Source organism: Rhinolophus sinicus, chromosome 3 (assembly GCF_057876585.1).
Source record: "Rhinolophus sinicus isolate RSI-liver-muscle chromosome 3, RSI-T2T, whole genome shotgun sequence".
In the NCBI taxonomy this organism is placed as follows: Eukaryota; Metazoa; Chordata; class Mammalia; order Chiroptera; family Rhinolophidae; genus Rhinolophus; species Rhinolophus sinicus.
Window position 1 is genome coordinate 115,121,546 of NC_142503.1, and position 27,760 is coordinate 115,149,305.

General features: G+C 34.1%; 1 protein-coding gene across 1 annotated transcript in view; it reads left to right on the forward strand.

The window, feature by feature from the left end:
* Positions 1 to 27,760, forward strand: part of SEC23A (SEC23 homolog A, COPII component) — a 47,516-nt gene that overhangs the window by 13,205 nt on the left and 6,551 nt on the right. The window contains exons 7-18 of the mRNA XM_019713638.3: positions 483 to 627; positions 2,704 to 2,862; positions 4,004 to 4,119; positions 8,293 to 8,416; positions 9,940 to 10,020; positions 11,012 to 11,101; positions 12,359 to 12,465; positions 14,736 to 14,889; positions 20,742 to 20,819; positions 23,260 to 23,421; positions 25,339 to 25,425; positions 26,229 to 26,384. Coding sequence (XP_019569197.1) covers positions 483 to 627; positions 2,704 to 2,862; positions 4,004 to 4,119; positions 8,293 to 8,416; positions 9,940 to 10,020; positions 11,012 to 11,101; positions 12,359 to 12,465; positions 14,736 to 14,889; positions 20,742 to 20,819; positions 23,260 to 23,421; positions 25,339 to 25,425; positions 26,229 to 26,384 — 1,459 coding nt within the window. The remainder of the gene's footprint in view (positions 1 to 482; positions 628 to 2,703; positions 2,863 to 4,003; positions 4,120 to 8,292; positions 8,417 to 9,939; positions 10,021 to 11,011; positions 11,102 to 12,358; positions 12,466 to 14,735; positions 14,890 to 20,741; positions 20,820 to 23,259; positions 23,422 to 25,338; positions 25,426 to 26,228; positions 26,385 to 27,760) is intronic.

Genomic DNA, 27,760 nt, shown 5'->3' on the forward strand with positions numbered 1-27,760 from the left:
TTTGCCGTCTTAGCCTTAGAGGTAGCTTACCCCCCCCCCCCCCCCCCCCCCGCAAACTCTCTAATACGAGGTGGTGTTACTAAAATTGAGTTGATCTATCTTCTCATAATTATTTCAGTAGCCTTAAAACTTACTAGGCTGGTAAATGAAAGATGCAGTTCCTGAAGTAATAGTTGGTTTGACTCATTTATAGCAGTTGTACTCAAAGTGTGGTTCCTGGACTGGTAGTGTCAGCATTACCTGGGAACTTACTTGAAATGCACATTCTTGGGCCCCACCTCTTACCTCCTGAAATGATGCTCTGGAACCAGCAATCTGTTAAAACAAGCCCTCCCACTGATTCTGATGTACCCAGTAGTTTTGAGAACCATTGGTCCACCATGTATTCAAATTATTTTTCTCTATTTTTAAGAAAGTAGACAGTTTGTTTCTTAAACCCTGACCCGCAAATAAATGGCTTGTTCTTTAACTTTGTTTTGTAGATTCTTGCAGCCAGTTCAGAAAATAGACATGAATCTCACAGATCTTCTGGGAGAACTGCAGCGAGACCCTTGGCCTGTACCACAAGGAAAGAGACCTTTGCGTTCCTCTGGGGTGGCACTTTCCATAGCTGTAGGACTACTTGAGGTAGTGACAATAGCTTTGTTTTGAAATGTAAATGTATATGTGTGTATGGAAGGATATGTACAAGATAATGTTGAGTGAAAAAAATCAGGTCATTGAAGCAAAAGTACATGATTTTATTTAAAGTTTGATCTGCAATATATCCCTCTGTGTATAGAGAGGCTTCTGGAAGGATATTTACCCAAATATTAACAATGGTAGGGTAAGGAGAATTTTACTCTTAAGTAGAATTTGAAAATTTTGTACCACACGTATCTTTGCTTTGTAATTAGAAAAGAGAGTTTAAAAAATGTTTTTTAAAAATTTGAAATGCTATCAAATCTATACAAGAGTTGCAAAGAACTTTTTACCCCCTCTGAATTATTTGATATTAAGTTGCTGACATAATGTTCCCAACCCCTTGAATACTTTGGTTGTATGTACTGTAAACCAGGATATTCTCTTATGTAACCACAGTACAACTATTAAAATCATAATATTAACCCTGATACATTACTACCATGTAATTCTCAGACCTCATTCAATTTGCCTGTTTATTCCAATGTTTCTTTTACTGAAAGGATTTATTTCAGAAGTGTACATTTAGTGGTTACGTCTATTGAGTCTCCTACAGTGTAGAACAGTTCCTCACCCTTTCCTTGACTTTCATAACCTTGACACTGGAAGATTTTTAGAATGTCTCTCAATTTAGGTTTGTCTTGATGTATCCTCACAATTAGATTCAGGTCTTGCATATATCACAGAAGTACTACTGTGTCTTGTGGCATCCTATCAGGTGGCACATGATTCTCATTCACCCCAGTACTGATGATCACTTTGATCACTCATTAACGTTGTATCTGCTAGGTTCTCCACTGTAAAATTACTCTTATTTCCTCTCCCTTTGTAAAGAATAAGCACTAGATGGTGAGGATCTTTGAAACTGGCAAATATTCCATTACTCATCAAACTTTCAATTCATTTATTAACATCACTATGGATTCATGGTTTCCTGTTTTATACAGTGAGTTATAATCTGTTACTGTCATTATTCTTTTAACTTTCTGCTTAGTTCCAAACATATGGAAAAATTATGAGAATGGTTCAAAGATTAATTGAACTTCTATACAGATTCCTCAAATGTTAATGTTTTATTACATTTTCTTTGTCCTTCTGTCTCGATATTTATATAGATCTGTATAGATATCTATTTATATATCACACATGTATAAATTTTGTTATTGTATTTTGAGAATTTTTATAAGTTTATTTGAGCAAAAACTGACAATAATTGCCAGGAAGCCAGATCTTAAATGCTCCCTACCACATATATAAATATTAAAAAACCATTTGGAAGTCAGTTACAAACATGAGCCCCTTTACTTCTAAATACTTCAGGGGGTATTTCTTAATTACAGAAAAAAATCTTTTGCATAACTGTAGTTCAGTTAACAAAATCAGGAAATTAACATTGATGGAATACAATTTTCTAATCTGTAAACTTTATTCAGATTTCACCAGTTACCCCAATAATACCCATTTATAGCAAAAGAAAATCCTGGATTATGCATTATATTCAGTTGTCATGTCTCTTTAGTGTCCTTTAACCTGGACTAGTTTCTCAGTTTTTCTTGTGTTTCATGACATTGGCGTTTTTTTACTGGTATAGGCTAGTTATTTTGTAGTATGACTCTAAATTTGGGTTTATCATATCTTTCCTAATGAGTACATTTAAGTTACGTACTTTTCCAGGAATATTACAGAACTAATTTGTGTTCTGCTTAGAGCAACACATCAAGGAACCCATAATGTCAATTTGTTTTATTACTGCTGATGTTAGTTAGCTTTGATCACTTGGTTAAAGTGGTGTCTGTTAGGTTTTATGTTAAAATTTGGGAGGTATACTACTTAGAAGAGGATTTTAAGAGAAAGGTATTTAAACAAACACCTTGTCTTTAAATTTTAAGCGTTTGATTATTTTATTTCTTGGAAAATGTATGCTTTCCTGTTTTTTAGAAAGAGTATCTCTGAATTCATTATCAGAAATGTACATCCATTTGTTTTCTTTAAACGCTTTGACAAGTTACTTTTTTCTGATAGTGTACTTTTCCCAACACTGGTGCTCGTATCATGATGTTCATTGGCGGTCCAGCAACTCAGGGGCCTGGAATGGTGGTTGGAGATGAATTGAAGACACCTATAAGATCATGGCATGACATTGAAAAAGACAATGCCAAATATGTTAAAAAGGGAACTAAGGTAATTTTGGTTTTTAAGTCTTTTTTCCTTATTAGAAAAATTCATTTGATAGAAGAGGAAGAATACAAATATTTTACAATAAGAAATCTGATATTGCGAAGTCATAATGTAGCTGTTGTTCAAAATTGGAAAAATAGTCTCTTTTTCCTATTTGATAATTTAAGTTAAAATTTTTCTGGTTTTTAAATGTTTAAGAACTTAATAGTAGACACCAGTAGGTATCTCTTTAAAGATTACTCCTGAGGGAAACCCTGTGTGCACCTTTTTTAATATTCACGTTAAAGAATATTTTTCCATTAAGGAAAAATATCTTGCATTTTCTAATTTTTCATTTCCAAAAGGCTGTACTTTAGATATATATATTTTTCATAGCTTGAATGGTCTTATCATTTTTTTTGTGAGTTGTTGTCTGTTTATGTAACTTTAATTTTGTGTTTGTGACAGTACGTTTTTCATTAATGTTGATTTTTGACTCTCTTGTATTGGTTTTCCTTGTTAATGCCCCCCCACCACCCCTTTTAAAAAATTCTCTGGAGCATAATTTTAATTTAGTTGTGCTATATTATCTCGTATTTGTTTTTGATAGTCATTATTATATTTTTTAAAGTGTAATTAATAACAAATAATTTTTCGCACTATTAATGGATGTTTTTTTTCCTGCCACCTAATTTCCCTTTGAGCTTGGAATTTTTAAAGCTTCAAAAAATGTTTTATATTTGTTTATCTTACTGCTTTTGTTATTGCCTATGTTTGATGTTTTTGTTATTTGGGTTGGATTTAGGCAGGAAAAACTTGTGTTGTTCTTCTACCAAATTTATGTACCAAGGGCAAGATGTTCAGTATGCCTGTCTTCAAGTTGAGCGTATTTTAGGAGTTTATATTATCCCCTGTGGGTAAGGGGGGGGCTACTATTTTTAGAAAGAATGGCTTTTAAAGAAAAGGATGTGAAAGTATCAGACTTATAGAAGTTATTGTATCATTTTCTGAGACATTATAGCAAATTATAACAAGTCACATTTAAATTATTATGGGTTAATCTTTTAGTATTAGATCATTTTGATATATTAATGGGAAAAAAGATTTATAGGATGATTAAGTTTGTACATTACTTTGATTTTATTTGATAAAAAATGTTTTGTAGCATTTTGAAGCATTGGCTAATCGAGCTGCTACGACTGGTCATGTTATTGATATCTATGCATGCGCATTAGATCAGACAGGTCTCCTGGAGATGAAATGCTGTCCCAATCTTACTGGGTATGTATTTGAATTTTTACAATTTTTGCACATATAAACTAATAATGACAGTTTGCAAATATAAACCAATAATGACAGTTTAGGAAAAAAGCCAGTCATCATCTTCCCATTCCAGGGCAACAGCTATTAACAGTTTTTGATACTCCTTTCAGTAAAACTCACTTTAAATTTTTTAAAAAATATAGTTATAAAGATACAGGTCTGTTTGAAAAGCTTACCTTGATATCTTGCAGTTATATTTTAGCAGCTTTTTGAGATGTAATTCATATACAGTAAAATTTACCTGTTTAAATGTACAATGTAATGTGTTTTTCCGTGTATTGACAGGTTGAACAGCTATCACCATAGTTTAATTTTAGAACATTTATATTACTGCAGAAAGAAACTCTGTCCACTAGTAGTCACTCCCCATTTTTCCTTTGTCAACCCCCGCTCCCCCCCACCCCGACTGGAAGCCTAGACAACCACAAATCTACTTTCTGTCTATATAGATATCCCTATTCTCGATCTTAGGGGGAAAACATTCCATCTTTCACCATTAAGAATGATGTTACCTGTAGGTATTTGTAAATGCCTTTATCAGGTTGAAGAATTTCCTACCTGTTCGTAATTTGTTGAGTTTATTACAGAGAATTTTTATGTGTTAAACCAATCTTGCATTCCTGGGATGAATCTAACTTCTGAATAATTCTTTGTATATATTGCCAGATTTGATTTGCTAGTATGTCAACTCATTTCTGAGGTTTATTTATGTAATTCATTAATCTAATAAATATTAATGAACACCTACTGTGTATCAAACTGTTCAAAGTATTGGAGATATAGCAGTGAACCAAACACAAAAATTTGCCCTCATGGAGCTTATCATCTTAGTGCAGGACCATTCGGTGTAATGTTTTTATTGGAAATGTTCTCTGTATTGTCTCACTGAAATGTGATGAGTGTGACTTAGGAATTGAGTTTTTAATTTTATTTAATATTAATTAATTAACATTTAAATTTAGATAGCCACATGTTAGATGCACAGTTCTAGTGAGAGGAGATGAGACAAGTAAAGTAGATAGTATGTCAGATGGTGATAAATGTTAGGGAGAAAAATAAGTCAGGAAATGAGGATAGGGATTTGCAGTTCTAAAGCGTGAGAGGGGAAGGCCTTATTGTAGGTGACATTGTAGCAAAGACTTAAGGAAGTGAGAGAGTGAGCCATGTGCATAATGAAGGAAGAGTGAAAAGGTTCCAAGTAGCAAATGCAAAGTTGAGAACCTAACCTGGGGTATTTGAGAGACAGCAAGGAGGCCAACGTAGCTGGAGTGGGGTAAGTCAGGGGGACAGATTGAGAGGGTCTTTTTTTTTTTTTTTTAAAGATTTAATTGGGGAAGGGGAACAGGACTTTATTGGGGAACAGTGTGTACTTCTAGGACTTTTTTCCAAGTCAAGTTGTTGTCCTTTCAGTCTTAGTTGTGGAGGGTGCAGCTCAGCTCCAGGTCCAGTTGCCATTTCTAGTTGCAGGGGGCACAGCCCACCATCCCTTGCAGGAGTCAAACCGGCAACCTTGTGGTTGAGAGCCCACTGGCCCATGTGGGAATCAAACCGGCAGCCTTCGGAGTTAGGAGCATGGAGCTCTAACCGCCTGAGCCACTGGGCCAGCCCCTTGAGGGTCTTTTGACTATTGTTAGGGCTTTGGATTTTACTCTGAGCGAGATGGGAAGCCATTGGAAAGTTTTCAGTAGAAAGTGATGTGATCTGACTTAATGTTTGAAAGGATCATCTGACTTCAGTTGTCTTCAGTAGAATTCAACAGATCCTCCAATATGTGGTTTTGTTCAACATTGTTTAGTTATAATGTTGATGAGAAAAAAAATTGAATCCTGGCCAGGGCCACTGTCTGTGTAGTTTGCACATTCTCTCCATGTTTGCGTGGGTTTTCTCCAGGGACTCCAGTTTCCTCTCACATCTCAGAGATGTGCAGTCAGGTGAATTGATGTGTCCAAATGTCCCAGTCTGAGCTAGTGTGTGTGTGGCCCTGGGATGGAAGGGTGTCCTGTCCAGGGTTGGTTCTCTTTTGCCTTGTACCTTGAGCTGCTAGGATAGACTCCAGCCACCCACGACCCTGACTGAACTGGAGTAAGGAGGGGGTTGGAATTATAATTATCTTGTTTTTACTAATCTTTCTTAAATGTATGTGTAGCTCACGTTTATTTCAATGTATAACATTAGAGGTGTTTTGGGTTTTTATTTAGAAGTTTAGTGGTGTTTTGTGACCAGAATTATGCCTTAGGAACTTAACTCTTGTTTATATCAATTAGCCTGTGGTAAAATTGGTTTTGTTATAGTCACTTTTCTGAAGTTACAGTTTCCAAGCACCTATTGATGACGTTATATGAGCATTTACTGTATAGGGATACAGGAATACCAAGTGGTAGCCTCACAGATATATTTAGTAGGTAGAGGATTTGCTGATAGATTGGATCTGGGGTTTGAGAAAACCACAGGTGTCTACTAGAAGGATTGAGTTTCCCTTTATTGAAATGAATAAGACTGGGCTGGGAGGAAGAGTATTTGGGAAAAAGTTCAGTTCTGAACATGTTTGGTTTAAGATGCCAGTAGACATCCATGAGGAGAAGTTGAGTAGGCAGTTGGTTTTACAATTTAGAATGCAGGAGATAGATCTGGGCTGGAAATATAAATTTGGGAATTGTCATAATATTAGTGGCTTTTTAAAGCAATAAAAATGGTTGAGATTGTAAGATTGTGCACTATGACACTGTGAAGGTCATTGGTGACTTCCCTAAGAGCAGTGAACGTTGACTTAGAGCGAGTTAGAAAAAGAACAGGTGGAGGGGATTAGAAGCAGCTGATACAGACCAGAGCTTCTCAAACTTTCACACATATAAATTAGCTGGGTATGTGTGTGTATGTATGTGTGTGTGTGTGTGTGTGTGTGTGTATATACATGCATACATACATACACATATATATATTTTTTTCCTTCAGCTCATTGTTTCTTCTTCTTCTTCTTCTTCTTCTTCTTCTTCTTCTTCTTCTTCTTCTTCTTCTTCTTCTTCTTCTAGTTTCAGGTGTACAAAACAATATAATGATTAGACACACCCCTCACAAAGTGATAACCCCAAGTTTACTACCATCTGACACTGTACATAGCTATTTCAATACCATTGACTATATTCCCTATGCTATACTTTACATCCAGTGACTATATAAATATACATATCATTATAGTTGACATTCAATATTATTTTATATTAGTTCCAGGTGTACAGCACAGGGTATATTGTTAAAATACAGATTCTGGATTTAGAATGCACAGGATGGGACTTGAAATTCTGCTTTTCCAAAAAGACCCTTAGTGGTGCGGACTGATATTGCTGGACCAAAGGCCACACTGAGTAGTAAGGATATAGAGAGCTCTTTCACAGAGGTTTGCTATTCAAAGAAACAGATAAGTGGGGCGATGTAAGTTGTCGTTAGTCTAGGATGCATTACCAGGTTTATTGATAACACAGATCATCACAAATGACATGTTTGCAATAGTAGAAAATCTGAAAGGATCTAAATACAAATTACATATAAACTGTTAGAATTAATATGTTAACTTGTCAGTACTTCTAAGTCAAGGTCAATGTACAAAATTCAACTCAGTGTCTCTTCCTCAGTGTCTCTTTATTCTCACTCACTGGGTGTAAAACTAAGTTTGATATAATGCACACAGAGACAATATATGCATATGCACATATACACATATACACATATGTATTTGTTTTAAGAATGATAATGCATGCTGTAAACTGTCAGTTATTTTCACCAGTATGGAGAGCACGGTGGCTGGAGTAGGAGAAACATATCTATTACTGTGTACTCTTTTGCATCTTTTGAATTTTGTAATGTGTGGATATATTATTTGTTTAAAAAAGAATTTTTTTTAAATTACTGAGGACAAATGCAAATAGCAGAGGCACTCAGGTACCCTCAGGATTGCGATTATTTGTGCCATGGGGGTAGTCTCATATATTTGAGTTTTAAAAATTAATGATAATGTTGCACATTTTGGGAAATATCTTTAAAATTTGTTAGTAGAACTGAGAGGTAATTTGTTTTGTTTTAACACGTGTCAAACTCACTACTTGTGTCACATTGCTTTTTGTTCTTTCCATGCAGAGGATACATGGTAATGGGCGACTCTTTCAACACTTCCTTGTTCAAGCAAACTTTTCAAAGAGTCTTTACCAAAGATGTACATGGACAGTTTAAAATGGGCTTTGGTGGTACATTAGAAATAAAGGTAAGAACCAAAACTTGACATGTGTGGTATGTTTAAGAGAAATTTATAGGTTTGATCATAATTTTAAAGTATCATTAATCAAATTCAATATATGATTTAAAAATAGTGGTTATTTTATATTGAAACCCAGAGTTAGAAATTTTGTTCATTAGAAAAATGTGTCATTATTAAATGTACAGTGAAATTTTATTTGAGCATTTCTGAATAATTGTTAGAAAAGAAGATATTAGATAGGTAAAATTTGTTTCAACTCTTTCTTAACCCTATATATATAGGGTTTAACTTCTTAAGTGTGTTCAGTCCTTTTCAGTGCTAAATTTGCTTATGTTAGTGCTAGATTTTTTTATTTGCAGGAATTGGTATCTAACTTAAGAGAAACCTGTTCTATTCCGTTTGGATAATCAGTAATTGTTTTATGGTTGGTAGGTTGTTGATATTATTCAGTTCTGTCATTCATTTCAAATTTGAGTTTTAAAAACCCAAAGGTTAAATGTCAGTTACAAGTGTGTTGATTTTGAATTTCATTAAATATTTCTTGTTAATCTTGTTATGTTATTGAATATTCATTCTATGTCCAGCATTAAGCTCAGAAATTGTAGCGATCTCAAGGGACATCTAAGGCACAGGTCTTCTTATAAAGAAACTTAGTCTTGATAGAAAGACAAGATTAACACATGTGGTAGAATGAAATAATAGTAGATTATAAAAATGCTATAGAGGTTTAGGGAAGAAAATGAATGTATGCGAGATACAATTTATCCTAGAAGATAAATGATTTTATAGCGACTTACACTGGTTTTTGGAAGATGGCAGAATTTATGTTGGTTGAAGAGACTATGTTTTAGTCAATGTGAGGAGAGGCCCTGAGGTGAGAATCAGCATGGTGTGTTGGGGAAAACTGCCCAGTGAGAGTGGATGGTTTGCATTGGAATGTAAGGGAAGTAGTTTGAAGTCTGTGTGTAGGTTGTTTGGAGATGCATGTGTAAGCAGAAACAGCCATTGTAGGTTGATGAAGAACAGTGTTTTGGGTAGAATTTGTCTGACAGTAGAATTCAGGATTTGTCAGGAAAAACAATCTCAAGTAAGAAAACTGAGTTAGGCTTTCTAAGTTTTTTAGGTAGAAGGTAATGATAGCTTAAATTTTGGTATCAGTGGAGATTGGGAAAAAACCAATCTCGGTAACAGATATTCTGTAGGAGAAAAAACAGAAAATGGTGTTTAAGCTTTTGGGTTAGGACATGTGACTTCTGGGTATGGTATGATTTTGAATTGAGGGGGAGTTCCCAAAGGGGGACTTCCTCTGGGCAACTGGAAATAGAGAGTAAAGTTATGTCAGGGCTAGATTTTAAATTTGGGAGTTAACACGGAAGTGCCCATTGATTGATTAGTTTTTAACACTGGTGTATTTTCACTGACTTATGAGTTTTACATGTGGAATGATATCTTTATTCTTATATACTTATAGTCAAATATTTGAGCTTATCTTTGAGCACACCAAAGTGTACCGTGTTCTTATTTTGCAGACCTCAAGGGAAATAAAGGTTTCAGGAGCCATTGGACCCTGTGTGTCTCTCAATTCTAAAGGACCCTGCGTGTCTGAAAATGTAAGTCACTTGTATTCTAAAAAGAAAGTACAGTTTAATTTTCAGGGCAGAACCAACAGAGACCTGGGCTGGCAGCCTACTGCATTCCTTTCAAAATTATTGTGTGGACTAAGTTTTTCAGTAGATTGTGGTTCACCTGAACACCATCGGTATAGCTCTGTTTGTGGTAGCTCTTTCCCAGTACGCTTTTTCCCACCCTCCCCTAAATTAAAACTTTTGTGCTGTCACCAGTCTTTTTTAAAATTTTTTATTCCTAAGTTATTCCTTGCCCCCTTGTGCTGTGATTTGGGAATTTGGAGACTTCTAAAAGTCAAAATTCCTAATTTCTTTTTGTTAGTAGAATTTACAACAAATTAACCAAATTAGCTAGATTTAAGTTTCATTTCCTGTTTTATTATTCCACCTGGTAGATGTAGAATACACTTAAAAATGGTAGAATTATTTACTACAGCTGTAGAGAGGATGATGGGGCAAATAACACCAAGTGGGTAATCATCTTTAAAATGGCAGAGTTAAAAATTAATTTTAAGCAGTTTGCATGGTCAAGATTTATATCTTACAAGTTTTCTTGGGAATCAGACTGCTTAAATTATGCAGTTCTGATCCAGAGAACCTGTATTCATATGTGCATATATTATGTGTTAAATCAGTATCTCTTTACACATATCAAATAGTTGGATAGGAGGATAATGTTAGTTGTAATTACTTCATTAAATGATAGTATATATTTTTGAAGTCTACAATATGAAGAACTTATATCAGTACTTTTGTAATTTCCTTAGCAAGAATTTGAATTATTTTATAATTTTATTGTGTAAAAATTGCTTAATTTTATTTCATGACATATTTTATATGATCTTAAAAAACCTTAATTTTTTAACATTCAATGAATTAGAAACTTGAAAGATTTTTTTTTCTTTTCATCTTGGTATATATTATAATAATAAATTGTATTTCCAGCTTTCAGACATACTGTGTTTTATTTTTGCAGGAAATAGGAACAGGTGGCACTTGTCAATGGAAGATATGTGGGCTTAGTCCCACTACAACTGTAGCCATATACTTTGAGGTTGTCAATCAGGTATGACTTTTTATATTTGAATATAACAATGTGTAGTTGAACAAGTACTTAATTTAGGCCATGAATATTTCCTAGTTATTCTTCAATAGTAAATATGCCCCAAAGCTTATTCTCTTTTGGAGTTTTTGTTTGTCATTTTCTATTTCTCAAACTTATGCTCCTTGGTGGGAGGACATACTGTAATAGAAAAGAGATACCAGGAAAACCTGCAAATGCCCAACCGTGGGCAACCCAACTTTTAGTCTCAGTTTTCTTTTTTTTTTTTTTTTAAATATAAAATTGAAGCATAAATAAAATCTTAAATTTTGTTCTAGCTATGCATTTTTGTAATTCGGTATCTAGCTCCTCCTAGTTGTCAAAAGGTACAACTACATATATCATGGTATGTAATGATATATGAGTCCTACAAGAAAGTTTAATATGTCAAAATCCATAGAAAAAAATTGGAAGGTAAAGATTCCAATATTTGGAACTATTTTTTTTTTCTGCTACAGGAGGAAATTATCATATTAAAGAATGATTTCATGTATAAATTATTGACTTATATTGCAATAGTTATTAGGCGTAAAATGAACTATCAGCTGTTAATAGTCAGCCTTCCTAAGACAGGTGCAAGAATTTTTTTTTTTTTTTTAACAATTAAAATCTGTGAAAAAGATAATGGCTCTTATTGACCAAAATGAACAAACAAAAAAAACCAAAGCAAGAATATCTATTGTCAAAGGGCATGAAGAAAGTTTTCCTGTTGACCACTTACTATTTCTTTCTGAGGATCACTACTATATATTACTGTTGGTCGCTTTTTTAATGGTTTTCTGTTGGTCATCTGTTCATCATGTGATTATCTTCCTAAAAGTTGTGTTTTCATTTTATATACATAAGGGAATAGGACTTAGCTCAGTTTCTCTATCCATAGATTACTATTAGGCAAAATTGCCTCACTTACACCTTTCTTTATCTGTTAATTTCTTCACTTTTCTCCCTTCATTTTGTTCTTTCATATCCCTCTGAATTATATATTACTTGAAATTGATCTCCTAGCTGGACTCATTCTTCTGATCCTTCATCATTTTTTCCCTCTCTCCCAAGTCCATTTCTCTTTTATGTGGCAAATCACAACTGTTTTGTATGCACTGTAAAAAATGTCCTTCTAATTGATATTAAAATGAATTCTGTTAGACTCAGGATATGCAGCCTGTGACTGTGTGACAACAACATAATAGAGTTTGCTTAGTTTTTATTTTTACTTTTACACAGCATAATGCTCCAATTCCTCAAGGAGGGCGTGGGGCAATCCAGTTTGTGACTCAGTATCAGCATTCAAGTGGGCAGAGACGCATCCGAGTGACCACCATTGCGAGGAAGTAAGTTATATTTGTTAGCAATTTAATTTACATACCAAAACTATTCTGGTTTGTGCTCCCAAGCTGGGTTCCTATTTTAAGTGACATCCATGGCTAGAAAATGAACATATATGACTAATAGCATTTTCTTTCTTTCTAGCCCAGCTTATTTGTTAAAATATTCGTTGTTAAGATCTTTAAAGCAATTTAAAAAACTATTCCTAAGACACAGTCTTAAAATATTCTTTTATTTACCTTATTCCCCTGAGAGGAGAAAAACTAAGAATCATTGTCCTTTAATTGGCAATAATATTATGATCCATTATTTATAATAATAGCACAGTAATTAATAGCATTACTTTTTGATTGATAATAAAGTTCTTAGCTACTTTTATCATTGTGTATTTTTTCAAGTGTTATTAGTCATTTAATTCATTTATGAAGCCTTTATTTGGCATTTGCTTTGTAGACTGGGTACTACTTTTGGGGGAGAGTGTGGAATGCAAAAGATTTGAACATACTTGGTCTGCTAGTGATGATGTGGGATAGGTCAGTCCTCATACTGTCTGGTGAAGGCCAGTGGTTCCCCCACCGCCCCATCCTTTGGAGACTAATATTTTTATTAAATGCAATAAAACGAATTACTAGGAAAATGAAATTTTAAAAATCATTCAAAATACAAATCCCTATTTTTGTTAGATTCATCAGACTTAAAATTATTTTCTTCAAGTGCTCAAAAGTCTCTAAACACTTACTCTCAGTTTCCGTTCTTACCTCATGGAGAATTGGCACTGGGTTCACGTACCACACTGTGACTGGCACTGGCTGAGACCACAAAAGATAGTCTCTTAACAGTTAATATCATAGGGTAGTATTTTGTGTAGCATAGTTATTTCCTATATTTGTTGATACAGTTCAGTTTCCACAAGGGAATAATTAGGCACAGATTGAGATAATTCAGTTATCAGTATTTGGAAAATATTAAAAGATTGTTTGTCTATTTGAAAACAACTTAAATTAGAAAAAGAAGGGAGAAGAAATTTGAACATGTCTCTGCCTGAATTCCCTTGGGATCACTTCTTACATCTTTGAGTCATGTAAAAGTGGTTCAGCTTTTCAAGAAGTCTGTAAGTATTGTCAGACTTGCTTAAAATGAGGTACTTTGGAACCAAGATAAGCTGAAGTATTACAAAACTCTGTCTCTGAAATGTTAAACAAACAAGAACTATTGCTGAGTCTACCCAGGATCAATTTAATTGGATTGGATTTATAGAATATGTTAATTTAATAAATTACTGCAATTTTATACATAATATCAAATTAATCCCTTAGACTAAAATTTTCACTTACTAACTTTTAATTAGTTTTAGTCAGTGCATTAAAGGAGAAAAAAGAACACATAGTAATTTTAATTATGTAATTTTTATCACTAATAATTGAATTAAAGACCAGTGACTGGATCTTGAGAATATCATGCTAAGCGAAATAAATCAGATGGAAAAGTCAAGAACCAAATGATTTCACTCATATGTGACATATAAAACTGAAAGCAACAAACAAGACAAGCAAAAACTCATAGACACATGTAATAGTTTAGTGGTTACCAGAGAGAAAGGTGGGAGAGGGGAAAGGGAGTCAAATACATGGTGACAGAAGAATAATTGACTCTGGGTGGTGAACACACAGTGTAACATACAGATGACATAGAATTTTACACTTGAAACCTATAATTTTGTTAATCAATGTCACCCTAATAAATTTAATTTAAAAAATTGATGTAAAAAAGTAAACTAGCTCTTGTCAGCTCATTAAAAAAGACCAATGAGAAAAAATATTCTTATATTTTACTCATTTTCCAGTTTAGTAAATGAGAATTACTTGTCAGAAAACCTTTGTTTTTATGTTTCCATAGTTCTGCTTTTACAAAATTAAAGAAATATAATTTTAAACTCTGATGGACTTGTGTATCTATGTGCACATGTACATGCACAGGCCTACACTATTATTTTTTTTTGTAAAAATCTTCATGTTTTAAGGAACAGTTTGGAGATCTCCCTTTACAGTTACTATAGAAGATTTCTTTAGGTTTGGATTAATTTTCTGCAAAATAATGTAATGAAACTGCCGTTAGTGATTTTTAAAAAAATGCTATTTTTTCTAAGTAACATTGGAATTTTGAAATATTGGAGTAATTTTCTGTGCTTTTTAAATTTAAATCTATGTGATAGCCAACTATGATACTCTGATTATAAATATTCATCAGCATTTCTTTGTTTTTTTTTTCTCTTTAGCTGGGCAGATGCTCAAACTCAAATTCAAAGCATTGCTGCATCTTTTGACCAGGAGGCAGCTGCCATTCTCATGGCCAGGCTGGCGATATATAGAGCAGAAACAGAGGAAGGACCAGATGTGCTTAGGTGGCTGGACAGACAGCTTATTCGACTGGTAAGAAGGGAACATCACGCTTTTCTAAATTCTTCTGCTTTTATTTGTAGTAAATCCTTGTTGCTGGTAATCTCTTTCAAAGTAGTTAATAGTGTAACTGAATGAGGGACTGCTAGTCAAGTTTCTGAGTAAGGCATAATAATGAATAGTAGAATTTATTTTCTGGTGAACTAAAATGCCTTTCTTCCTTAAAATGAAAATGACAATTATGTAACCTATTATTTTTTTCTTTTGGCTGCTACCAAATTAATTTTAAATACAATACTTAATCACTGTAACTGTTTTTGCTGTTTTTTTTTTTTTTTGCGTATTTTTGTTCACTGCTATGGTTTTAGTTTTCTGTTTTCATTTTAATGGAAATTTTTAAGAGAAATTCATTGGAATATAAAAATTATACACAATACAATTATAGAAAAATACAGACAAGTGTTGATTATTTAGATCTAGGTTACCAAAATGTGTGTTAGTCGTTATTGATAATGATGGTTAGCATTTCAGGAACTTACTACTTACATTATAACCTAGAATGCTTAAGTTCTTTTCCTAATGTTCCACTTTTACTCAGCAAACTCTGACCTATCATTTCTTTGAAAGTGCTTCTTTAATTCTTTAGCTGAGTCTTCAGCTCAAACACCCTGTTGAGAACTCTTTCTGCGAAGCTATTGGGTTTCTGTTTGTAGCAGGAGGCTTTTGTGCTCTGTGTCTAGATTTTCATGTAGTTTTTAAAACATTCTTGAGTGAACTAGTGTTTGTTTAATAAAGTTAGTCATTTTTATAGAATCATTCAGAGCTTTTTTTCATTTAATCCCCAAGAGTGTTTTTCTCCTGGCACCTGTCTGTGAAGAAAGCAGTGTTATGACAGCATCAGCGTATCCTTTTCTTTTTAACAAGAGACATAATACCTGTCATAGAGTCAACCATTGATTGTACACCATCAGTACAAATGCCAACACAGTTCCTCCAAGATAGACCTTTTGTTTCGAGATAAGAAGATAGAACATTAAATATATTTTCATCTTTGCTTGCTTAGGGCAGCAGAAAAGTTTTCTTGAATTTCACTATCATTTAGCAACTTGACATGACGTTGGTGAAATCTGTTGATTCATCAACCTGAATAGAGAAGCTGTTATTTTTCTTATTTTTATTATTACACAAAACTCTCTGCATCATGTGACACGTCATCAGTACATTCACTTGTTATATTAAGATGGAACTTTTTCAGTTTCTCAGATTGTATCTTGTCCCATCATTTTATTTAGTGTAATTTTACATGTTGGCCTTTTTAGTTTCTCACCAACTGTGTGCCTTTTTCTTTTATGGGTGATAAGTTGTGCTCTGAAATAGCTTCCCGAGCCTTCTCACTGAATGTGACTTTAACAAATGCTTTCTTGTTCTGAGGTTCTAAAAGCTGTTTGAAGGAATCAGCACTTTTATTTGTCAGATGGCTGTGAATTGTAGTGCTCTTTCCATTTTTCTGGAGCTATTACTGCATTTGTAGATTATTACATATGACACAAAATTGAATAGTACAACTTGGGTTATCAGCCCATGTAAAAATCACTGATAAGTAGCTTTCATTGTGAAGTTGAACTTTTTCTGTGTCCCTTGTTGCATGAGAGTAGCAAGAAATGACTCAGAAGATTGTAATTCTTTGGAATTCTCTGTAGGTTTATTTCTAGAATCCTTCTCTCCTACCTCACACTTCACCTTCAGAAATTGTCATATTGTTTGACATGCTTATAAAACACAAACACTAATAAAATATAAAATAGAATGGCCTTGTAAATAACAAAATGAACTACTTGCAAAGGGTACACAGTTCCAGAAACCTCACAGTATATTTCACTTCTAATCTACACATTCTGCAGTTTGCAGCGTTTCCAGCAGCAGCAAGGCTGCTGGGGCTAGAGGACAGGTGAGTCAGGGCACGATGAAACTTCCTCTGATCTTCTGTCACAACAGTAGAGATTGTCTGTTCTCCTGAGTCAGTTGGCAACTGTGTGTAAGAGGAAGTGGTGGAGGTCATTTGAGAGGGAGAGGCTGATGTTGTCAGATTACCGCACTGCTTCCTGTGCAAGACAACTTTCACCGACTGTCTGTGTGCACCCTTGTGTGCAAAACTAAAAAAGAAGATATCCAAGTGAACAGTCCTGCTGCATACTGCCACATGGGACTGGAGGATCTCTGAAGAAATTGCTAACAGGATAACTTGGCAACTGTCCATCACTGTGGCTGGTATCCTTTGGTATGCAAAGCTCAAAAAACCATTTTTTTAAAATTCAGTCTCTTATAGAAACCCTAGTGAATAAGAACCCCTCATAGATGGTAGAAGTGGTGAGAATGTGATCTTTACATTCTTTTCTTTAATTGATGGAATCAAATTAGTGTACAATTGAAGTGAAGCTTCAGGTGATGACAAATGAACCCTAGTTATAAGAAGTTATTCTAAGTAGCTAATAAGTATAGTTTCATTTTTTTGTACTGATTCCATACTGTTGAATTTTCACCTATAACGATGCTATTAGGTTGGTGCAAAAGTAATCGCGGTTTAAACGGTTAAAAATAATTGCAAAAACCGTAATTACTTTTGGACCAACCTAATAGCAACACGAATAGAGAAAGGGTTAATACCTTTCAGGTACTACACTTTTCTCTAAGTTTATTCCTAGTGAAAAAGCTATGAAATTATACTAACAAATTTCTTTGCTTTGATTTGGCATAGTGAATATCATTGTTTTTTTTCCCTTGATGATTCAGAGTAGTTTAAGTTAAAAATAAACATCTATTTAAGAACTGATTTTTAGATAACGGGCATTATAGGGCCACATTGGTGCTGGTACCACATTTGCTTCTGACACCTTTAATATAAGCCTTTGCTCCCCGTGGTTGGCATCACTTAGGATACCGGCACCAACACACTGTTTGCCACCTCCATTCTGTCTCTTGTTTGGGTCATTTTTGTGTTCACCTTCATGGGTTTGCTCCTTACCTTTTTGACTCTTGACCTTTCTATTGAATGACATTCTCTTACAACTTAAGATTGATATTTGATTTTTATTTCATTTTTGACCTTTGGTTTACCCACTAACCATTAATTGTATTCTTCCTTTAGCTGTGCAGCTAGCCCAGTGGATAAACACTTCATCTGATTAGACCTGGCCCAGGAGATCTCTCTTGTTTAAGATACTCAGGGCTTTCCTTGTAGTATTTACCCCAGCCAGGTTTTTTCTTGCTACACCGGTGGGACCAAGCCCTTTAGTTATTCTGTTTTTACCATTACCGTTTTCTTACAGAGCTTAGACTGTGATCCTTAGGGCCCTTTCATAGGGCTGCTTTGATGCATAAATTATTACTGTATTAAAGACAGGAATAGCCTTCTTGCAGTGTTGTCATTTACCTCAAGAAAACTGTGTTATTGTTGCTTTGTCTGCCCAATCATATTACTTCTGAAGAACTCAAACAGTGGATCTTTGGTAGATCCTTTATGCATCAGTTTTTTTTCTCATGAGTGTTTTGGCTGGGTTTTAAATAAAAATTACTCCTCATGATAAATTAATGCTAGGGCATTTGATAAGTTCAGATAAATTTTTAGGAAGTAGCTGAAAGATTAGAAATTTATGTTTGTGTTTATTTTTTTTTTTATGTTTGTGTTTATTATACAAATTTTATGTTGTCTGTGGTATAGACTATATCATTTGTTTATTGTTATATGAATGATAGAATGTGAAATTTTTCATGTGTAAGAGATTTTACAAATCAGTAAGATTTGGGCAAAAAATGAGCAAAGGTCATGAATAAGGAACTAACAAAAGAAGGAATGCAAGTGACTAGTAAACATGAAAACATTGCCAATCTTATAATCAAAGTAAAATAGAACAAGACAACAATTTTTATCTGTCAAACTGGTAAACATGACAAAAACAGGATAATGCTTAGAGTTGGTTAGTATTTAGGGAGATGGACAGCTTCATAGCTTGTAGATTGGTGTATGAATCTGTACAACTGTAAATCTCTGTATAGCCTTATATATAGAGGGCAGTTGGTGATATATATCAGAACCTTGAAAACTACCTTTTACTCAGAAATTCTGCCTCTACGAATTTATCCTAAAGATATAATAGGACTAATGTAAATGCTAATAATGAAGGATTAGTTAAGATAGTTATAGTATATATATCAATAAGTGGAATGCTAGTCAGCCATTAAAAATGAAGTAATAGAGTATTTAATGACAGGAAAAAATTCATAATAAAAGCAAAAATTTTGGACATAAGTATCAGATACATCCTACTCTGGAAATTAACCTTTTGGGTATCCAAATTACCCGAGCATAAAAGTCAGCAATCTTTTTGTTGTCATCATTAACCATAATATCAGATTTGCCTAATTCTTTTAACAGAATCCTAGGCGCAATTTAAAATGTGTGTATCTAATATAATGTGATCAATAGTTCTGAGTAATGCATGACATGTCGGCTCTTTCACAAATTTTTTTCGGTGTATTTGATAGTCTAGATCTTTTCAAGTATATTTGATATTCCAGATCTGTACTGTCCAGGAGAGCTTTCTGCAGTGGTGGAAATATCTATCGTCTGCATTGTCCATTATGGAACTGCTACCCACATGTAGCTGTGGAGCAACTGAAATATGGCTAATGCAACTGAGGAACTGAATTTTTCTTTAATTTTACTTTCTTTAAATTGCCACATTGCTGGTGGTTGTGATATTAGACAGTGAAGATTATTATCTTAATCTGTAAATTTCATCAGTGATGTATAATTAGGGGGCATTAAAGACTGCCAAACTCTTACTCCCAGATACCAAGATCTGTTTTCTGAGGATTCATTCTACAACTATAGCATTTCTATCTTTTGGATAACTGGTTCTGAAATGACTTTTCCTGGAAGCCAAAAATGTGATCAAATCAATTATGCCTTTTATGTGTTCTGTAAGGCATAGATAAATACATAAATGATATAGTTGAACATTCCAGCAAAAGTTTGGCACTACTTCTAGCAGTGAGCCCTTTGTTATTTTTTTCTTTTTAGTTTTTCCCTTGATCATGTGCAACTACTATGATAAACATTGTCAGGAAATAGGCCAGTTATATAAAAACTTTTCGGAGCAGAGACTTTGTTTGCTCAAGAACAGGGAGAGGAAGTTAACATTTATTGAGTGCTTAGTGTCAGTCATTGTGCTAAGCACTTTTTCATGTGGATTTTCTCAATTATTTAGATGCCTTTGGTCCCATTATCATAGAGGACCTTCTTCTCTCTTGCCAGAGTATGTGTCTTCTTTATTTCCTTCTAATTTCTGCCTTTGTATTTCTTCTTTATTTACCAGTTTGTCGGTCTCTGATTTTATTTTCCTCAATCTGTCCTTCTTTTTGGTATTGTTTCTGGTGTGCCAAATTTCATACAGCAACTTGCTTTTGTATGATATTTTGTACCACTGTGTGCTACTATGATATTTTGATAATGTATCTTCCTGTCATTGGCTGTTGTCTTTTCTTAGGTACAATATTAGGGGGCACATGTTGAGCTCTTTTGGTCATTATTTAAGAGCTATCAAAGATAGTTTGAAAAAATCCAGACATGTAAAGATGAGTTGTTACTGTATTGGAGCAGGGTATTACTTACTTTTGAAATTCAGATTTTCTTTGAATTTTTCTTTGAAATTCAGTATTTTTTTGGTTGTAATCAGTCTCTTGGTAAGTCTATAAGTAATCTAATTTTATCCTATATCAAGTATTTGCCTCCTACAGGGTAATAACACTTTAAAATAGAATATGTATAAGCAACAGTTTTAATTCTCTGCCAGGAAGTAATAACTAACATGTTGTATTTTATTCAGTGTCAGAAATTTGGAGAGTATCACAAAGATGATCCAAGTTCCTTCAGATTTTCAGAAACTTTCTCCCTTTATCCACAGGTGAGTAAGTAGAAGTTTTATGTTCTTTTCTTTGTGTTGACAATAGGCTTGGGTCTCATTTTTCTTGTCATTTGTCTTTTATTATTCATCTTACAGAATCTATCATATTGGGTTATTCTTTTGGTAGTTAAGTTTTGGGATAGCTTAAGAAATTAATATTGTTCTGTAGGTAGTCAGTGAAAAAAGTATATAGTATTTTTATGTTAGCCTTGCAAATAGTCATTTGTTTGGGGTGAGTAGAAACTTACACTAGAACCATACTGTGGAGTAGAATTAGGTATAGGGCAGATTAGCTTTCCATCTGATATAAGGGATCTAAGTATACTGGTACCAAAAGAATTTCATTTGAAGTAATTTTACCAGTCAACTAATCTCGCAGCATGGTATCATGACCGGAGAACAGTTTTATCGGGACATACCAGATAAATAGAAAATAAGCTAATTTGATTTATCGTACAGAAACTTTTTCACTTGGGCAGTGGACTCTATCCCTCTAGCTATTGTTTTAATAGATATTTTTAAAAGTGTAGGTTGTTTATATAATAAGTAACAGAGGTAATTATTCAACTAAGTGCTGTGTGCAAGGAACTGTAGGAGAATAAAGATGACAGACATGAATCCCATTTTCAAGGAGCTTTCAATTTGAAGGGTGAAATCTGAAATATACATAAACAACACATAACAGAAAGTGAGGAATGCTGTGACAGATACACAGAATTTAAAGTAAACTTAAAGGGATCCTTTCAAACTGATTGTTGGATACATATTTATAGAAAAGGTGGTATTATAACTTAGCCTGGGAGGATGATTAATATTGAGATGTGGAAATTCTAATTTTTAACCATGAAAACTTTGTTTAAAGCCTCGACTTTCTTTTTAGAGTTCCTCTTACATTTTTTTTGCATAATCTTTTATTGATCTGTGACCTAGAAGCTCCTTGTTTATGGAGAGAGACTTTCCCAAACTTCTGTTGAGGTTTTGGAGAACTAGAAAAAGGCAGAGTCCACTTGTCTTAAGGCAGGCAAAAACCCTTTCTGTTTTGGGAATTCTCAGGCCGCCTCTTCATAGCAGAAACTAATAGGAAATGGAGTGAGGGCATTAGTCCAAGTACTTAATTAAATGCTCTTTAGGCTTTTAGATTCTGAGAAATATGGGCATCCCATCTTTCCCCTCTACTGGATATGGAGACCAGAGAACCCGGAAATACTTTTGTCTTTGGATTTTCAAAGCCTGATGATGTTCTAAAAGGTGGCATAGACTAAATTCAAGGGAGATCTTCATCTCAAATATTTAACCCCAAATTTACCAATTACACATTCCTGTGAATAAACAGGAATGGCTTGAAGTGGTAAAGGGATGAGAGAGCCTGTCAAGGTACTATGGATCATTACAAAAAGAAAAGGAATGAGAATTTCATGTTTTGGGAGAGATCTGTGGAGTGAGTCCCAGGCCAGGGAGCAACATGTAGGTACTTGAGACCAGAGGACTGAGGGAGGTGAGAGAAATAACGGCAAAGACAAATGGGAGTACTTCGGAGCTGATCCTATTGATTGTATCAGGGTCTCAGTGTTGTATCAGGACAGTGTAGCTCTCCTTCATTCAGGCCTGACTCTCCCCCTTTCTGATCTCTTTCATGTGGAAGAGGCGAAAGTGAAAGGAGAAAGAATAAATGAAACAAAGTGTAGAAAATGTTACCATGCTTCCCAGAAAATAAAACCTAGCTGGACAATCAGCTCCAATGTGTCTTGGAACAAAAATTAATACAAGACCCAGTCTTATTTTACTATAATATAAGACCGGGTATAATATAATATATGATATGCTGTGATGTGATATGATATAATATAATATATAATATAATAAATACCAGATCTTACATTAATTTTTGCTCCAAAGGACGCATTAGAGCTGATTGTCCGGCTAGGTCTTATTTTTAGGGAAGCAGGATACTTAGAGATAACAAATTGAGTATATGTGAGTCCTTTTAAAATAAACCAGTGCAGGCCCTTTCCAGTGCAATTTTTGGGAGCTATACAAAAAGAAAATCTGCTAATCTATTTTTATGTTCTCTTAGTTTTTTGTTGGTGGTAATGAGTAGTAATAAAAAAACCTGGAGACGTGGCCAGAGACATGAGGAACAAAAAGAATGCTGATGATGTACCAACTGGCGTCAGCCTCTGAATAACTTAGAACTCAGCTAGAGGTTTTTGTTTATTCTTGTTTTTCTTTTGAGTCACCTCTTTTGCTTTACTTTTTTTATTGTTGAATTATATTTTCAAGTAACTGAAATATCACGAGTAAGATTCTGAGGAATACAATTGAGAATGTTATTATAACTGGTTTCACTGTGGGTTTAGTAGTTATAATCAAATGCTGTCTATAATAGTAAACTATTGTAATATGAAAATCAGTAAAAGCTATCTCACGTTTTATCTTACAGTTTATGTTTCATTTAAGAAGATCTCCTTTCTTGCAAATTTTTAACAATAGTCCTGATGAGAGTTCATACTATCGTCACCATTTTATGCGTCAAGATCTGACTCAGTCTCTAATCATGATTCAGCCTATTCTGTATGCGTATTCTTTTAGTGGACCACCAGAGGTAAGAGGGACTTTAAAAAAAATTGGCTTTGTTACTGTGATTTGTGCCATTAAAAAGTGGAAACAACTTTGTCTTGAAATAGTTACTAAATATAAGAATTTAATTCACTAATAATTATCTTAAGTTACTCACATATTCACTTCAAAATACATAGGAGTGCTTATTGTGTGCTAGACACTATGCTAGGCTATATTAGGAAACCATTAACAAAATAATGAAATAATAAAGTGGAAGAGACTTTTAAGGTCATTTTTTCCAATCGTTTGGTTGTTCAATTCCTGTAGGACTTAGGATTCTTATGTCTTTAACAGTGTCTGGAGGTGATGATAATTCTAGAATTTGTAGCTTATTCCAGAGTTTAGTGTCCGAACAAAGCCTCTTGCTTTAATATAATCTCATTTTCCTCGAGTCTTTTTTGAATATAAGATACAGTTGATCATAAAGCTGTATACTTAGAAAAAGGATAAAGTATTCATTTAGCCTCCTTACCAAACTGTCCCACTTATTTTTTAACCTATTATCAAATAAACTGCTGTTTTTTTTTCGTTCTGTAGTCAAAATTATCTGTTTTACTACTTAAAAGTATATTTTAAAAAAAGTGTATTTGAAATTAATACTTTTGGAAAAGTCAGTATAAAGAGAATATTTATAATATCTTAATTAATGATCCCTCATGATGCCTTTACTATTTTGTAAATAATTGAAGGTAAAATGTTTTATTTTGTTACTATAATTGTTTTAGTAACTTACTTCATGGTTTCGACTTTTATAGGAAAAATGTATTTTTAATATGTTGATCTAGCTGTCTCTTAATTATTTGAATCAGGAAAGAAAGTTTAAGAAATAACTGTAAAAAAATCTCAGAGTAATATATGTAAATTGTAGACATTTGGAAAATGTAGAATGGTGTTTAGAAGAAAATTGGAATCCCACCATCCCTAGTGCCTCTCCTGTCAAAATCCAACCTTTCCATTTATTCCATGAATCCCATTAGCTTCATTTTCTTAAGGCTTTGCTTTTGGAGTTACCGTCTTTCTTTCTTGCATTATAATTTTTCTCTCTGGATCATTCTTATTAATATAGAAGCGTTAACAGCACCATGTTAAAATAAACAAAAAGAAACCCTCAACCTCACATTTTTTCTAATTGACACCCCATTTCTCTGGTCCTGGTCACAGCTAAACTCAGAAGTTACTTGTTGTCTGCACTTTCTCACCTCATATTTTCTTAGCCTGTGCAAGTCAGACTCTTGCCCCTATCATCATACTGAAACAGCTCTTATCAAGGCTACCAGTGTTGTACTTCTTGCCAGAACTCTCAATGGTATTTTCCTAGTGAGTACTCGCCTTACAATCCTTTGCTCCAGACTTCACTGACACCTACAGTTCCTGCTGGTTTTCCTCCTACTCACTACCTCGTTCTTCTCAGTCTCCTTTTGCTGGCTTCTCCCTTTCAGACCTCTAAGTGTTGTCACACTCCAGGACTCTATCTCTGGCCTTTTCTCTGTCTTCCCTCTCTCTGAGTGATATGGTCTAATCCCCCAGCTTTGACTACCATTTTCATGCACATGATACCCAAATTGATGTCACTAGTTCAGGCCACTCCCTTTCATTTCATAGTTCCAATTTTTCCGTCTGCCCCACATTTGCTGTACCCCACCTTTCCTCTCTCAGTACTCACTGTAAGCCTCGATTTTCTCATGACTCTATTTTTCAATTGTTGCCTCAGTTTAGAGACTTCTCAGAAAATTAACTTAGAATATGCCATGGGAATTCCTATTAGCAAGAGGTTTTAAGTAATATGTTATAAATTTAAAACTTAAAAAATTTAAATGAATAGATCCTGGAATGATCTTTTGTGTCTTTGAGTAATTTATTTTTTCTTCTTCCTCCTTTCTCATTTTCTCCTTCACGTTAGCCGGTTCTCCTTGATAGCAGCAGCATTCTTGCAGATCGCATTCTTCTCATGGACACGTTCTTCCAGATTTTGATTTATCATGGTGAGGTAAGATGGCCTAGCATTTAAAGCTGTGCATGGAGGTGCAGTCAAATGTTTTCCCTTCACTCTGTGGCTGGTGTTTTATTTACCGCTAGGTTTTTTGCTTCTTCCATTTGTTTTTTGATAATGTTTGTGTCTTCAAATAGCTTGTTAATGTGCTTAAAGGAGAAATCAGAAATGCAGACGCCTATTCTCTATTAAATACAGAGATATAAAACGGTATAGAGCATATGTTGACTGATTCACTTAACTTAAAACTAAGCCATGCTTAAATTTTTGGGTGATTTAATTAAATGGTTTTTGGAGACATTTACCTTAATAAAATAATTGATTCAGATGCTCTTCTAAAAGTATATTATCTTTGTAATATTATTGCTATTATTATTAAAATTTTTGTGTTGATATATCTTGTCAGAATGTGACTTCATTGGTAAACATTTCATAATAGTAGGTCATTAATTTAGAAGTCTCTGGGAGATCTTCAGTAACAAAAATTCCCCTCATTTATCATAAGCTTAGGTAAATAGCTTTTAGCCAACATTAATTTGATAAGTATAGGATTTTTAACTTTTCTGGTGTAATTATTATTTTTTATTTTTAAAGGAGAAGAAATATACTAATTTTGCATCTATTTACTCAAGAATACAGAAATTAGTATTCTTAACTTTAAAAATTGAGATAAATGAAATGATATTCTATAATTTTCTTATTTTTCCAAAAATTTCTTCCTTTGAAAAATATCTTCTTTTAGAATTTTTAGATGGGTAACAAATTAAAAATAATAGTTCCTTTAATTGTTTTAAAATTAGACCATAGCCCAGTGGCGCAAGTCAGGATACCAAGACATGCCAGAATATGAAAACTTCCGCCACCTTCTGCAAGCCCCAGTGGATGATGCCCAGGAGATTCTTCACTCCCGGTTTCCAATGCCAAGATACATCGACACCGAACATGGGGGCAGCCAGGTAAGTACTGTTAGTTGTGTGTATTTGTTACTGCTTTTGCAGTGAGATGTTCCTACCTGCTTTCTGACTTTAATTTGAATAGACTGCTTCACCAGGTAAATGAAAGAGGAAGGGGATAGGCAGGAGATGATGGATCCAGCAGAAGGTATGCTTGCTTTCTGCCTTAGCTTTGAGAGCGGAGCGATGAGATTATTGACTAGTTGCCTGAAGCTGGCAGTTTCTCTCATTTTCTGCCTCCAGCCCAGCTCTCATAACCAGGAGAGTATCATCATGGAACGCTAACTTCAGCTGAGCAAGGAGACATGGACAGCTCGGGAAATAACGTAGTGTACTTTTCTTAAAGCCGTTATTTCCTGATTAAGTCTATGCATATGAAGTTTGTGGTCATGTAATATTTCCTGTTTTCCTCATTCTGTCATTCCAGTTTTGTAGAAAATGTCATGTAAGAGGAAAGTACTATGTCATTATAAAAGGCTTTGTGGTTTGTAGAATTATGAGGATTAAATAAGGTACTTATCCACATGTACACACGACCCTTTTGGGCCTTTCCAAAGTCTAGGTTGGACCCCTTAACATTCTTAAAACTCTTTTTAGTTCTTCCTTGTAATTCTTCTTTGAGTTGTGTTAAACTGATTATAAGTTGTTAGAAGTTTATTTTACTTCTCTTTTAAGGTGGGTCATGCTTTGTTTTTTGCTGTGTTCCTTGTGCCTAGCACAATATTACAGAGTAGGTAGTAAATATCAGTAACTGTTCTTCAGAAATGATAGCAATTATTATTAGGGTTTTATTATATTTATAATAGCTACCATGTATTGAGAATTTGCCAAGCCGATAGCACTTTACGTACCTTATCTCACTCGATCGTCATAATAGTCCTATTATCTCCATTATACAGATAATAAGACTGAGACTTAGGTTACTTGTGGCCCAAGAAACACAGTAAATGGAGGAAGTGGGATTTGAATCCACATGTTCTGACTCTAGAGCCAGTTGTCTTGTGTTAAACTGTGTAACTTATATAGAGTAGAAAAAGATTTTGTATGGTACTAAATTTCAGACGATAAGAGTGCCTGTGTTCTTCCAATATGAAATAATAATTTATGGCTGTTTCTCTCATTGATGTCTCACCATGTGCAGTGCTGTTTTCCTCTTTTATTCTGTTTTTTTTTTTTTTAAATTATGATAAGGCATAGTAGATAGACGGGTAAAATGTTGTGTAGGTTGTCTCATAGTATATAGCCTATAGTTTAAAAAAGTTTGAGAGTCATTGTTTAAAGAAACAGAATATATAGATTTTCATGGTTTTTATTTTTATCATTTTTTGGAACTTCAAACCTCTGATGATGTTTCAGACCAAATGTTTAGTAAATTTCAC